Source organism: Tachypleus tridentatus, chromosome 7 (genome assembly GCF_004210375.1).
Source record: "Tachypleus tridentatus isolate NWPU-2018 chromosome 7, ASM421037v1, whole genome shotgun sequence".
Classification (NCBI taxonomy): Eukaryota; Metazoa; Arthropoda; class Merostomata; order Xiphosura; family Limulidae; genus Tachypleus; species Tachypleus tridentatus.
In genome coordinates this window covers 165,433,856-165,446,503 of record NC_134831.1, presented here as the reverse complement: position 1 = coordinate 165,446,503, position 12,648 = coordinate 165,433,856, and the positions used below count along the sequence as shown (strand labels likewise).

The 12,648-nt window shown below is 37.4% G+C and overlaps 1 protein-coding gene across 1 annotated transcript; it reads left to right on the top strand.

The window, feature by feature from the left end:
• The first annotated feature begins 1,115 nt into the window (after nt 1–1,115).
• Nucleotides 1,116–9,068, top strand: LOC143257127 (hairy/enhancer-of-split related with YRPW motif protein 1-like). Its single transcript, XM_076515401.1, has 5 exons — nt 1,116–1,545; nt 1,825–1,882; nt 2,195–2,278; nt 3,089–3,161; nt 7,859–9,068. Exons 1-5 carry the CDS (start codon nt 1,475–1,477, stop codon nt 8,497–8,499), a joined length of 927 nt encoding a protein of 308 aa, XP_076371516.1. The 5' UTR covers nt 1,116–1,474; the 3' UTR covers nt 8,500–9,068.
• Nucleotides 9,069–12,648: the final 3,580 nt, after the last annotated feature.

The following is a 12,648-nucleotide window of genomic DNA, read 5'->3' as shown; positions in this document are numbered from 1 at the left end:
CTCTTTTACAACCAACGAATAATGGGGTCGACCGTCACATTATAATGCTCCAACGGCTGAAAGAGCAAGCATGTTTGGTGTGGCGGGGATTCAAACCCGCGACCCTCAAATTACGAGTCCAGAGCCTTATCCACCTGGCCATGCCGAGCTCACTCTAAATTTCCAGAAAGGCTCAGCAAAGTGTTCAAAAAGACCTATTCTAAACCCAAAAAGCCCGGCATGGCCAAGCGTGTTAACGCGTGCGACTCATAATCTGAGGGTCGCGGGTTCGCATCCCCGTCGTGCCAAACATGCTTGCCCTTTCAGCCGTGGGGGCGTTATAATGTGACGGTCAATCCCACTATTCGTTGGTAAAAGAGTAGCCCAAGAGTTGGCGGTGGGTGGTGATGACTAGCTGCCTTCCCTCTAGTCTTACACTGCTAAATTAGGGACGGCTAGCACGGATAGCCCTCAAGTAGCTTTGTGCAAAATTCAACAAACAAACAAACAATAAAGCCAAAACAAGAAACAGAAAATGTTGACAAAATGTTGACGTGATAAGCACATCATCTAAACTTATTTATTTTAATCACTTTATACTGTGATTATAATGTACTTAAATAACCTCTATCAAATAAATACCGTTTGCTTGTTTTGAATTTAGCGCAAAGCTATGAGAGGGATCTCTGCGTTAGCTGGCCATAATTTAGCAATGAAAGACCAGAGGGAAAGCAGCTAGTTATCATCACCCACTGCCAACTCTTGGGCTACTCTTTTATCAAAGAATATTGGAACTGACCGTCACACTATAATGCCTCTACGACTGAAAGAGTGAATATGTTTGGTGGGATGGGTATTCAAACCCGCGAACCTCATATTGCGAGTCAAGCATCTCAACCACCTGGCCATGTCGGATCAATTCATTGTGAAATGTGAACATAGAGTAATTTCTCCCAATTTACAATTCGGGTTTTTGGCAAACTTGAAGTGATAACAATAATTAAAACCAAATATTCACTGAAATATTGGGTCGTGGTAGTACAGTAATTTAGTTGGTGCGTGTAAAGAGTCCGTGTTTGCTTTTCTAGCGCACAGTTAGGAATCAAATAAAGCTAAATAGAGTATCCATCAGATAAACCTGCCTTTATTTAAAGAAGTATTCGTAAGTGCTACAGCTTAATTGTGGGACTAAGTGGACTATACATGGTGAGAAAAGGAGGTTCTACGCTTGCCCGCGTATCTAGTCCACCACACTCACTGCACGCGGCCAATCAGTAGGCGCCTTTTACCTACTATAGGTTGTTACCGTTCAAACAAACCAGGGGGGCGGCCTACAGTCGCACGAGGAACTTTTTAATCGGCCAGTCGTGGGAAAGTCAAGATCAGTAAAGGAACGGCGTTGCACGAGACTAGTCGTGTGTCTAAAGAGAAAACTTCTGTTGTTCGTGTGTCTGGCCGTCCCACCATTATACAACAACCCACAAATCTTTTCCTGATGATGAAGAGAAACCTTAGTGATATGGATTCCGACTGCGATGATGTCTTTACTGACGATTACACTAAAGGGTAGGTTTACTTTTTTGTTTATTTTTCGTCTTAAACATCTTTTATCGTCTGCAAAGCGCGTGCAACAGACACGTGGCTATAGGGAGAGAAGAGGGGGTGAAGAGATAATGCAACTGCATTTCGTGGTATATAAGTACCAATGATCAGAAATGCGCTGTACAGTTGTTTATAAAATGTGTCGATGAATATTATTTTTACCAAGTTTCAAAGTATGAAGTAAGAAACTCGTGTGGTGGTGCTTAAATACTACGTCTGATCCTAGGCTGTTCTTTCCTATAGGAATCCAAACCAGAGTGACGATGGATATCAACTGCTTAATCGCAAACGAAGACGAGGAGTAAGTTATGTTTGTAATAATTATGTTACTTAATTTGAACAAAAGAATCCAATCTAGCAACAAAAATACTGTATTTTTTACGCGATTTTTCTGCCCTTTTATGTGAAAATAGACTCTTTGAAAGTTCAGTTGTTGTTAATTTTTCTATTTAAATTGATAATATATCTTCTTTATAGGCTGTGAATTGGCCGTATTCTTCCTTGTGTTTCTATATATTTCACTGTTAAAGAACTATAATTCTTTCTCGATATCATTTGAAGAACTAATTTTTTTCTCTTTGGATTTGAATGATATGTTTATGGAACTCTACAGGTTATTGAAAAACGACGCCGTGACCGAATTAATAATTGTTTGTCGGAACTGCGACGTCTTGTACCTGCAGCATTTGAAAAACAGGTAATTTAGAATATTCTAAAAGAAATATTATCTTGTATCTCAAAAGTTATTTCATATACGAAATTAAAGTTTGTCATATTGCTTCCCTTTCATATTTCGTTTCAATTGTTGTTCTTAAAAGTTTTTGGCATATATGTAAGCCTAACTTCTCATTATCTAAACTATGTGATAGGATATTTCAGAATTAAGTGATTGTTTCATATTGAATTGACGATTTTAATTATTATTTTCCCGAAAGATTTAGTACTCGTAATATCTCTAAAATTTGTAATACTATCTATAAGATAAGCATTACGATTGTAGATGTTTTTTGTATACAATTCATAATCAAACTATTTGTAGAACTACTTTCAGTGCTGAACATGTTATATCTGACTTCTGGTCTTCTCTTTACATACATATTTTATTCACTTAGCCCTTCCAGCACAAAATCAGTAACTTTTAATCAAGATTAATCTTTTTGTCCACTTTTTAATTTCCAGGAAGGAAAATCATTATTTCTCATTCCTTAACTCTCAGGCAGAAAAATCCTTGTCACCCTTTCTATAGATCCTAGGCAGAAAAATCATTGCCATTCATTTCTTACCTTTCAGTCAGAAAAATAATTTCCGTCTTGATGTCATTGGACTGTCAACCGTTATATCAGTTTTACTCATGTCATTGTCCACCCAATAGTAACGAAACAGTACTTATTTGCAGTAGATATTGTAATTTTTATAGAGTGGTTTGAATCGGATAATAATCGGTTACACGTGAAAATAAAATGAACTTTATATGAATCGGACGTTAAAACATAAATGTATGTTTCAGGGGTCAGCAAAGCTCGAAAAAGCAGAAATTTTACAAATGACCGTGGAACATCTCAAACTGCTACATGCTAAAGGTAAGATGATATGCGTTTGATATATTTAACGTTTTTAATATCAAATGATACCAGAACTGTTAAACATGTATAGATCCCCTGGTGGCTCAACTTACAACATTATAATCTGGGTGACAATGCGGTTAACAATAAACAACCAGTTTTAACTATGAATTTATTTTTAAGCGTGCGTGGCCTAGTGTTTAAAGTGCTGGCTATACATCCGAGGGTTTCTGGTTCGTATCCTGTTATTGCGAGATTACGCTCGTAATTTTTCACTCCAGTTGCGTTATAAGAGTGACAGGCAAATTCAACATTCTACTACTTTATCAGAGTAACCCAAGAGTTGGCTCTGTGTGTCGTTAACTAATTGTCTTCACTCTAGGATGTCAGCTCAAAATTATGTTAAGCTAGTGCAGTTACCCATTGTGTAGCTTTGCGCACACATTGAAAATGAACAAACTAATACTAATGTGTGTGCCATCTAGCATCAACGCCAGTACTTGTAGTGCAAAAATGTATATTACGCAAACTATTGCTTTTCATACTTTAGGGGTTAATACTGACTCATTTCTTGGCTTTATTGTAGTACCTCACTATTGATATTCAAAAGGGTGAGGGTAAATTATTTGTAGGGTGTTTATGTGTGTGTTTAATTGTTGATTTGTTTACTTCAGATTCAGTCAAAATCCGAGTGAACTAAATTTTGTTAGAAAACAAAACTGTTATTTATGCTACGATAAGTAACATCCTCACCACGATTAGAGGTCATAAAGTTGCTAAGCCTCGAAATAAGAGCTTGTCTTAAGTTCTTCACCCCTGCACATACATTCGTGACTTTGAACTGAAGTTCTCCCATGTTTTCTTCTTTATAAAATTAAATTATTTCAGTACATACATAAAACAAAAGCTTTCATCAGGATTACCATACTACGCATGTTTTTTTACCGTCTGATACACAGGAACTATTTTTAGGCTTTCTTTGAAAATCGTTGCCTCTTCTCATGGTTTGGCTTCGGACGCCTATCGTTACCCTAATTGTTAACGGGAACAAGAAATAATGGTAGGCTGTTACTCAGTTGGTGCGGACTGTTACGCATGGCAGCCTCAGAAGCTCGCTCGTTCCCACGAGGCTTGCACCTCCCTCACGTGCTTCAAATTGGACACAGTACAATTACTATATGCTTCTATTTTCACGAGAGGAAAAGGGCGAAATGCGACTTGACACAAATCCTTCTTTATATTACCGGATAGTTCTTTTCTTCCAAAACTATTAGAAAGTTAAGTGTTTTTTAAACCAGTACCTACAATCTCTTTCACTGCAGATCTCCTGGCGAGTGGACCGATAAAAGTGAGACCACAACAGACGCGTTTTTGTAGCTCACGTGTTTGATAGAATGATCCCTTTGGGCGTGGGAACGTGGCTACTCGAGTGACATAACGTCTTCTAGATAAACAATTGGCGGATATCAAGGGCTTCTAGGATTTAGATTAGACACGTTTTTCTCATGCTTATTTTGTAACAAGGGTCCCTTCACTAGTAATTAAACACCAGGGATAAGAAACTACCCTCCCCCCCCTTCCTTAATACGTGAAAACTTTCATGGTATCTTCTCCTGTCCTTAAATGACGTTGAATAAAGTACTTCAAACAGACTCAGTACCAGTATTTAGGAGTTAATTCTTTAGTACATGTATCATCACACAGTCAAGCTTACATATTTGTCGACAAAAGACTGCAGTAGCCGTTCCGGGAGTAGTGGTGCGGAGTACCAATCAAAGACTTCCTTAGGCCTAATAAAGAGAACTTTTTTTTTTTTTTTCCAAAATTTCGATGACAAGATGGAACCCCTCTTACTAAAATCCGTGGATCTAGCGTGTCACTTTTGCATGCTTTGGTTTGGACTCTCAAATATAATACTTCTTAAAAGTTAACTAGTAATGGTGCATTATAATGTGACGGTCAATCCCACTATTAGTTAGTAGAAGAGTAACCCAAGAGTTGGTGGTGGGTGGTGATGACTAGCTGCCTTCCCTCTAGTCTTGCACTGCTAAATTAGGGATGGCTAGCGCAGATAGCCCTCGTGTAGCGTTGCGCGAACCAAACCAATAATGAAATAAAACAAAAATACTGAAATCTCTGGCAGAGCTCCCACCTACTCGCACACTTGCATATACCCACACATACTTACATACACAAAAAGGTATTTTTGCTTGTTTGGCTTTTATCTATTCTTTCTTCTACGGTTCTGGCCTTTAAGCACGTGCGGATCAGCAGTCTGAAGCGCTTGGATCATCTTTTGTTGCCCTAAACAATATAATAAACCCTAACCCTTAGACTGAAAACACTCGAGTAGGATCATATTCCTTAACATTGAATATTTGGGCAAATTCTAGAATATTCGCATATGTGTGTGAGATTGATTTTAAACTACTACTAGAACTGTAACCACTTGAACGAGAGGATGTCCATAAACATAATAAAAGCTGTACATATTGCGCTGTCACATTCATATTTTGTAGCTAGTATGTTATGTTAAAGCTCAACAGTTTGTCTGCCGTTAACCAAAATCAAAAACTGCTCTCCTCGCTTCTTGGCTGTAATCGCGTTATAAGAGTGACGGTCAAATTTTACTACATAATCTGAGAAGAGCAGCCTACGAGTTTCCGATGAGTGGTGTTGATTAGCTGCCTTTTTCCTAGCCTATAATTTTAATATTAGGGACAGTTAACACTCGCGCAGGAAGTGACGTATGAACATTTGTGTGTTGTCAAAATATTTGTTGCTTCAAAATTTCGTGCGAAGTTACACGCGTACTGCGTTCGTTAGTCGTTCCTAATTTTTAACTGATAGATTATAAACTGCTAGTGAACATAACATCTTGCAATCTCTTAGGCTACTCTTATCAGATCGAACTGTGGAGTTTCAGAAGTCGTTCTTATAAAGTGTCCTCACAAAAAAAATGCACAACGCATTTTAAGGTAATGGATTTTTATCTGTGATTCCTCACATTTGCAATCTAAGCGCGCTAGTCACTGGGTCACATCCTGCCCAGTATAGCTTGAATCTCATGAGCTTGAAGTTTCACTTTTTTTCATTTATATATTTTTGTTTAATTTCACAAACAATTGGCAACAGAAATTCCTAAATAACTTTTTTTTTTGTAGCATTTAGGCTCCTGTAGCCATTTTGTCATATTTTAACAAAACGTTAGAAAGACTGACATCTGATAACAAAAAGTTCGCTAGTTGATCTATGGTTAGTTTGGGGAATTACTACACGGAAATAAGGGGCTCAATTTCTCGCGGAGGAATAAGCTCAGGCATCTGATGTGAAACTTTGCTCTAAAAAAATACCAAGGACATTAATGGAGACTAGTCTACCTGTTACAAGTGCTTTGCTTTTTTCTTAACATATAAAACAAATTATTACTTAATGTTCATACATAATTTTAGCACGTCCTCAAAAACTGTCGTAATAGAAAAATTCGTATAATTTATTGGAGATGATGATAAGAACATGAAATTCTTTAACGTTCCAGATTTGCTTCAAACGAACAAACAAAAATCAGATCGGAATTCGAAAATAACATACTCTAGGCAATGTTTACAATCCATATGAGGAACAGTGGCAAATTTAAAGTTGTGTGGACTCTACATCCCACGTAATTTTCCAAAATATAAAATTATCAATGGCCCCCGATTAAGACCATGGGTCCTGGGGCTGAGCCCCCTCTAGCCCATACTTAAATACACCACTGGTGCGGAATGGATTTTTTTCAAGTACACCAGTATCAAGGCAATGTTAGGATGTGCGTTACCAGTTTTTTTTATAGGGGAGAAGGTATTTATAGACCATCGATCCTATTAGATGTTTTTCAGACCGCTTTGCAATGTTACCAGTTGATTATTCGGGGCTTTAGATCTATTGACCACTACTTAAGGCCGTCAGCATGTTGATACTCCTCACCATTATTGAGAATGTGCGCGGCTTGAATAATGAAGATGCACAGCACTTGATTGGTTGTTCTATGGCCTAGCAGTAAGCTTACAAATTCACAACTCTAAAATCCCGGAGGCTTGGCATGGCCAGGTGGTTAAGGCACTCGCGGGTTCCAATCCCTGTCACATCTTTCAGCCATGGGGACGTTTATAATGTCACGGTCAATCCCACTATTCGTTAGAAAAAGAGTAGCTCAAGAGTTGGCGTTCGGTGGTGATGACTGCTAAATTAGGGATGGCTAGCACAGATAGCTCTCGTGTAGCTTTGTGCGAAATTCAAAACAAACCAAACCTAAAATCCGGAGCTCGATTTCGTGTGGTGGATAAAGCGTAGTTAGACTATTGCTCAACTTTGCGCTTAAACAAACAAATAATAAAACAGTTTGATTTTTCGTATGTCTGATGTATAAAATATTTTACTTATGCTTTAAAACTATTTTTGCGAGTTGTTCTGAAACTAACACATACTAGAGTAATTATTTAAAAAGCTATATTATTTCACAAAAATGCTTCTCAGCCTGGAAATAAGCCTTAAGTACGATTGTTTATTATTAGACCAAGCGGAAGTAAAGTTTGTGTATTTTGATGCTAACAGTAACGTACATTTACTGTTGTTCTCAATGAACCCGTATCATTAACTTAATGATGTTAAACTGTCTATAGTTTGACTTAACGCTGATGTACTTATTGTTAATTTTGGCGTACTTCGTTTTTCAGGGTTTGATCCGTTTTCGTTGGATCCGCACAAGATGTTTATGGATTATCACAGCATTGGATTTCGAGAGTGTGCATCTGAAGTGGCACGCTACCTGGTGGCAAAAGAAGGACTAGATCTTCAAGACCCGTTACGGTTACGTCTTATGAGCCATCTTCAGTGCTACTCAGCGCAGAGAGATTTAGCCGTTAAGTCCACAGTTACCCAGAGTCCCTGGAATACAGGGTCGTCTCAATACTTTTCTCATCCAATAGTGACCCCTAGCGGACCTGGTGTACATACCTCCTCATCCATGATTTTAGATACGCCACCCGGGGCTCAATATTCTTGCAGTATTTCAAGGCTTGCTCATCATTCTGCCTCTGAAGACAGTATGACATCATGTCTTCTTCCTCCACATCCGGGACCCCACGTACCTCGAGTACCATCCAATGCAATGAACACCATGTCACCTCCCACCATGGAGCCTTCCATTAATCCCAGCAGTACTTTCATCTTATCGTCGCCTTCTCAGATGCCAACCAGTCAGTATCTTGGTACACAGGGACTTCCATCCAGTGGCTATGGGTGGTCCAACACATCTCCACAACCATCATCTTCCATAAAACCTTACAGACCGTGGGGAGCCGAAGTAGCTTACTGACAGTGAAGAAGTCACACAATCCTGAGCTATGTATTCCAAACACTACTATATCAAAACACATTTGATAGATGTAGAATACTCACTGGGAAGTTTTAAAAAAATTGTATGCATCTTGGTCGTTTGTAGCTTAAACAAAGGGACTCTTCATAGTTGACATAAGACCCCGTGGACACTTCTTCGTCCAATAAGGATATACAGATAGAATGTTAGAGCTCTTCTCTAACTCAAGAATCTACGAAGTGCGCTTTCTAGTCTGAAAGGATATACAAAAGAGGTACATTACAGATTCAAGAGGTGTCTGTGCATTTTCCAAGTGATGAAAATACATAAACAGATTCGTTAAAACGATCTTGCCCCGTGATTATTTTTATTAGACTTACTGAAGATCTCACAAAAAATTAATGTGTGATTATTACTTTGTATGTACAAGTTATATATAACGAATGCCGCTAATTTTTAAAATATTTTGAAAAAAATAATATTTATTTTGGCGATCACTAGCGACTAAAATATATATATTGTATGAATTTTGAAGAACAAAAATGTTTTTGGTAATAAATAATTCAATCTAGTCCACTGAGTTATTTGTTTTATGCATTCTTCTTTTATATATTTTAATATTTAATAAACAAAATGACTCTAAGGTATGCCCCTAGTGGCCAGCGGTAAGTCTACGAATTTACATCGCTAAAATCAGGGGTTCAATTCCTCTCGGTGGTCTCAGCAGATAGCCCAATGTGGCTTTGCTTTAAGAAAAACACGCATAAACTGTCTAATGATGGGCGGAGCACAGATTGCCAATTGTGTAACTTTGATTATTTTGGTAAAGCTTTGTACTTGATTTCAAACAAATATATCTATGTACACCTTTTGAAAGAAAAACAAAGCTACTGAAGTAAATTTTTCACTTACTTGTCGATTGATTCGAGGGCTATCTGTATTAGCCATCCCTAATTTTGAGGTGACAGAACATATACAGAGAAGGCAGCTAGTCAGCACCAACCACCGTGAACTCTTAAGAGTTTTTACCGGTTTACTTTGGTAGAAATACCCCATTTATAATGCTTGTGGACCATATCGGAAGATCCAAAGTTCGATCCACGATATGTCGCTGAACACACTCAGCAGTTTGAATTGCAGAAGCGTTGTGAGTAGAACAGGAAATCTCGCTATTCAGTTCAGAATTGGGGACAATTATGTACGCACATAGCCCTTGTGTAGCTTTGCACAACAATTCTGAGACGCAGTTAAAATATCGATTTAACTTGAAAATAGTTTTTGGAATATTTTCTTCATGCGTAAATATAATAGAGAGAGAGAGAGAGAAAACGGTTGCAACAACACAAGTACCATAATAATTAACAGGGTTGTCATATTAACGAATCTGCACCGTTGCTATTGGTTTCAGGTTTTACTGGTTACAAACGTGATAATTCGCTTAGTTTGTGATTTGTAATGTCACTGGTTCGTTTTGCACATATGAGCACACAAATTAAGATCCACATTTGGTTTTCCATCTCGTTACTCCAGATTCGATTAACGATCAGAATTGAACTCCGGATTTTAGCTTTGTATTTTAGGTCTAAAGTCAACGACACAGCTTTTTACATTGTTATAGAAAAACAAATTATTTCTGTTATCCAATTGGTTTGTTTATTTTAGAACAAAACCACATCAGGCTATATGCTGTGTTCACCGCGGAAAATCAAAGCCTGCATTTTAATGTTATAAGTCCTTAGAATTATCACTGACCAGGAACATAGTAAATTCACAAAGAATGATTTATCAACTGAAAAAGATGAACCAATATTATGTTCAAACATGTTGTATGTTCTCTACATAAAATAAAGCGTTGTTTGACAATTTACTCTTGTATTAGCACAAAGTATTTTCACACAGTTGATTTTCAAACCCGCTTAATATATAAAAGACAAAAATATAGGATACTACATCATTAAACTAGTGTCTCTATTTTCGAGTATTACAGTGTTTATCGATATTTCTGTAAGACAAACGAACGTCTATATTAAATATTTCTGTATTTTAATGTTGCATATTACGCTAAAGCCTCTGTTAACTTTTTCTTTACTAGGAATTCCCCTACGTATCGCAATCGTCGAACAAATTTGATCGCTCTTTTCAATAGAGATATGCAGAGTGTAGGAATTAGGGCTAGTCACAAATCCTCTATCGTTTTATCATTTTATCTCAACAGGTGGCCGACCGCTCACCAAATCGATTGGTAGACACCAAGAAAACGAGAGAGGGCAGAGCACAAAGAGTGGTGGTGTGACACGGCGCGACGCGTGGTTCCCACGGCACAAACGCCCCAGTTGCACGCCACCCCCTACCCTTACCCGCACGCTTTCTTTCACAAACAATCTCTCAAAAGACTTCAGCCGGCATATACCTCCCCCCACACACAATTTTTTTTTTTTTACACGAAAAACGTGTCTTGCTCTTATGCACGTGGAATAAAGTCATAACAACCAATGAAATCGGCTGTTTCATTAAAACAACAAATTGTTTATGAGCGAAGGTTTAATTCTCATTTTCCTACAGTGGTTACAAACCATCTAGTGATGAGGAGAAGGCAAGGTCATCTGAAAATGATGCCAATGTATGTCAGTCTACTTTCAACATAACAAACACTCTACGATAATATAAACGCTTCTAATGTATAACTGAAGTATGATGGTATCGCAGTCTACTTCTAATACTTCTCCACTATAGTATCAACACTTTTGAAGTATGATTGGTATGTCAGTTTACTTCTAACTCCTTTCCACTATGATATCAACACTTCTGAAGTATGATCGGTATGTTAGTCTACTTCTAACACCTCTCTACTAAGATATCAACACTTCTGAAGTATGAACGGTATGTCAGTCTACTTCTAACACCTCTTCACTATGGTATCAACACTTTTGAAGCATGATTGGTATGTCAGTTTACTTCTAACTCCTTTCCACTATGATATCAACACTTCTGAAGTATGATCGGTATGTTAGTCTACTTCTAACACCTCTCTACTAAAATATCAACACTTCTGAAGTATGAACGGTATGTCAGTCTACTTCTAACACCTCTCCACTATGGTATCAACACTTCTGAAGTATGAACGGTATGTCAGTCTACTTCTAACACCTCTCTACTAAGATATCAACACTTCTGAAGTATGAACGGTATGTCAGTCTACTTTTAACGCCTCTCCACTATGGTATCAACACTCCTGAAGTATGAACGGTATGTCAGTCTACTTCTAACACCTCTCTACTAAGATATCAACACTTCTGAAGTATGAACGGTATGTCAGTCTACTTTTAACACCTCTCCACTATGGTATCAACACTTCTGAAGTATGAACGGTATGTCAGTCTATTTCCAATATAACAAATATCCAACTACAGTATCAACCAATTCAACTGTTTATCTTTCAGTTTGTTAATATTGTTTGAAAAGTGGATATGTTTGTTGAGAAATACAAAAAATATTTTTATCTTAAATTTTTCAGAGAGACAAAATCAAAATTATTCAACATATAATGAAATCGTTTAACGCATCAGAGAAAATCACGAGACTTATTTAAATAGCTAATCATCACAATCCTCTTTGATTACATTCGTTTGTTTAATTATGAAGTGGACGATCATCTAATACTGAGTGTTCTCGTATTTTCATTAGTTGTTTTTTTCATTCTAATGAATGATAAACTAATCATTTGTTTCTTCACAGAAGTCGATTATCGTAACTTCGATTTTGCATTGCTGTTTGCTGCCATGCTCGTGATGTCATGCTGTCCAGTTTCTGAGTGTCTGTTGGCGGTTTCGAAGATCATAGTTTCATATCTACAAGATATTTTTGTCTGAATTCGAAGATAGCTAACCAGTTTCTGATATGAAGATGATACAACTGTAGTTACAGAAATTTGTTCACACTGAAGCGGTGGGAAAGTATATTGGAACTCGGAGAGAAAAAGTGAGCTGCAATAACGTAAAAGCTTAATTTACAGTTTTGAATCTGCCACTTATCAGTTCGACTTCTCATCTCCAACAATTAAATTCATTTTAAAACTTGTATCTGTTCATAATAAGTTGTTTGTCTGGAGAAACACTTGACTCAAGTTGAGGAAATTGTAAATTTATCGAA

Bases quoted from the DNA above. Each gene is read 5' to 3' on its own strand.
- LOC143257127 (XM_076515401.1), top strand. From the start codon at position 1,475: ATGATGAAGAGAAACCTTAGTGATATGGATTCCGACTGCGATGATGTC. The intron at 1,883-2,194 runs GTAAGTTATGTT...GGAACTCTACAG, and splicing joins ATCGCAAACGAAGACGAGGA to GTTATTGAAAAACGACGCCG. The intron at 3,162-7,858 runs GTAAGATGATAT...TTCGTTTTTCAG, and splicing joins CAAACTGCTACATGCTAAAG to GGTTTGATCCGTTTTCGTTG.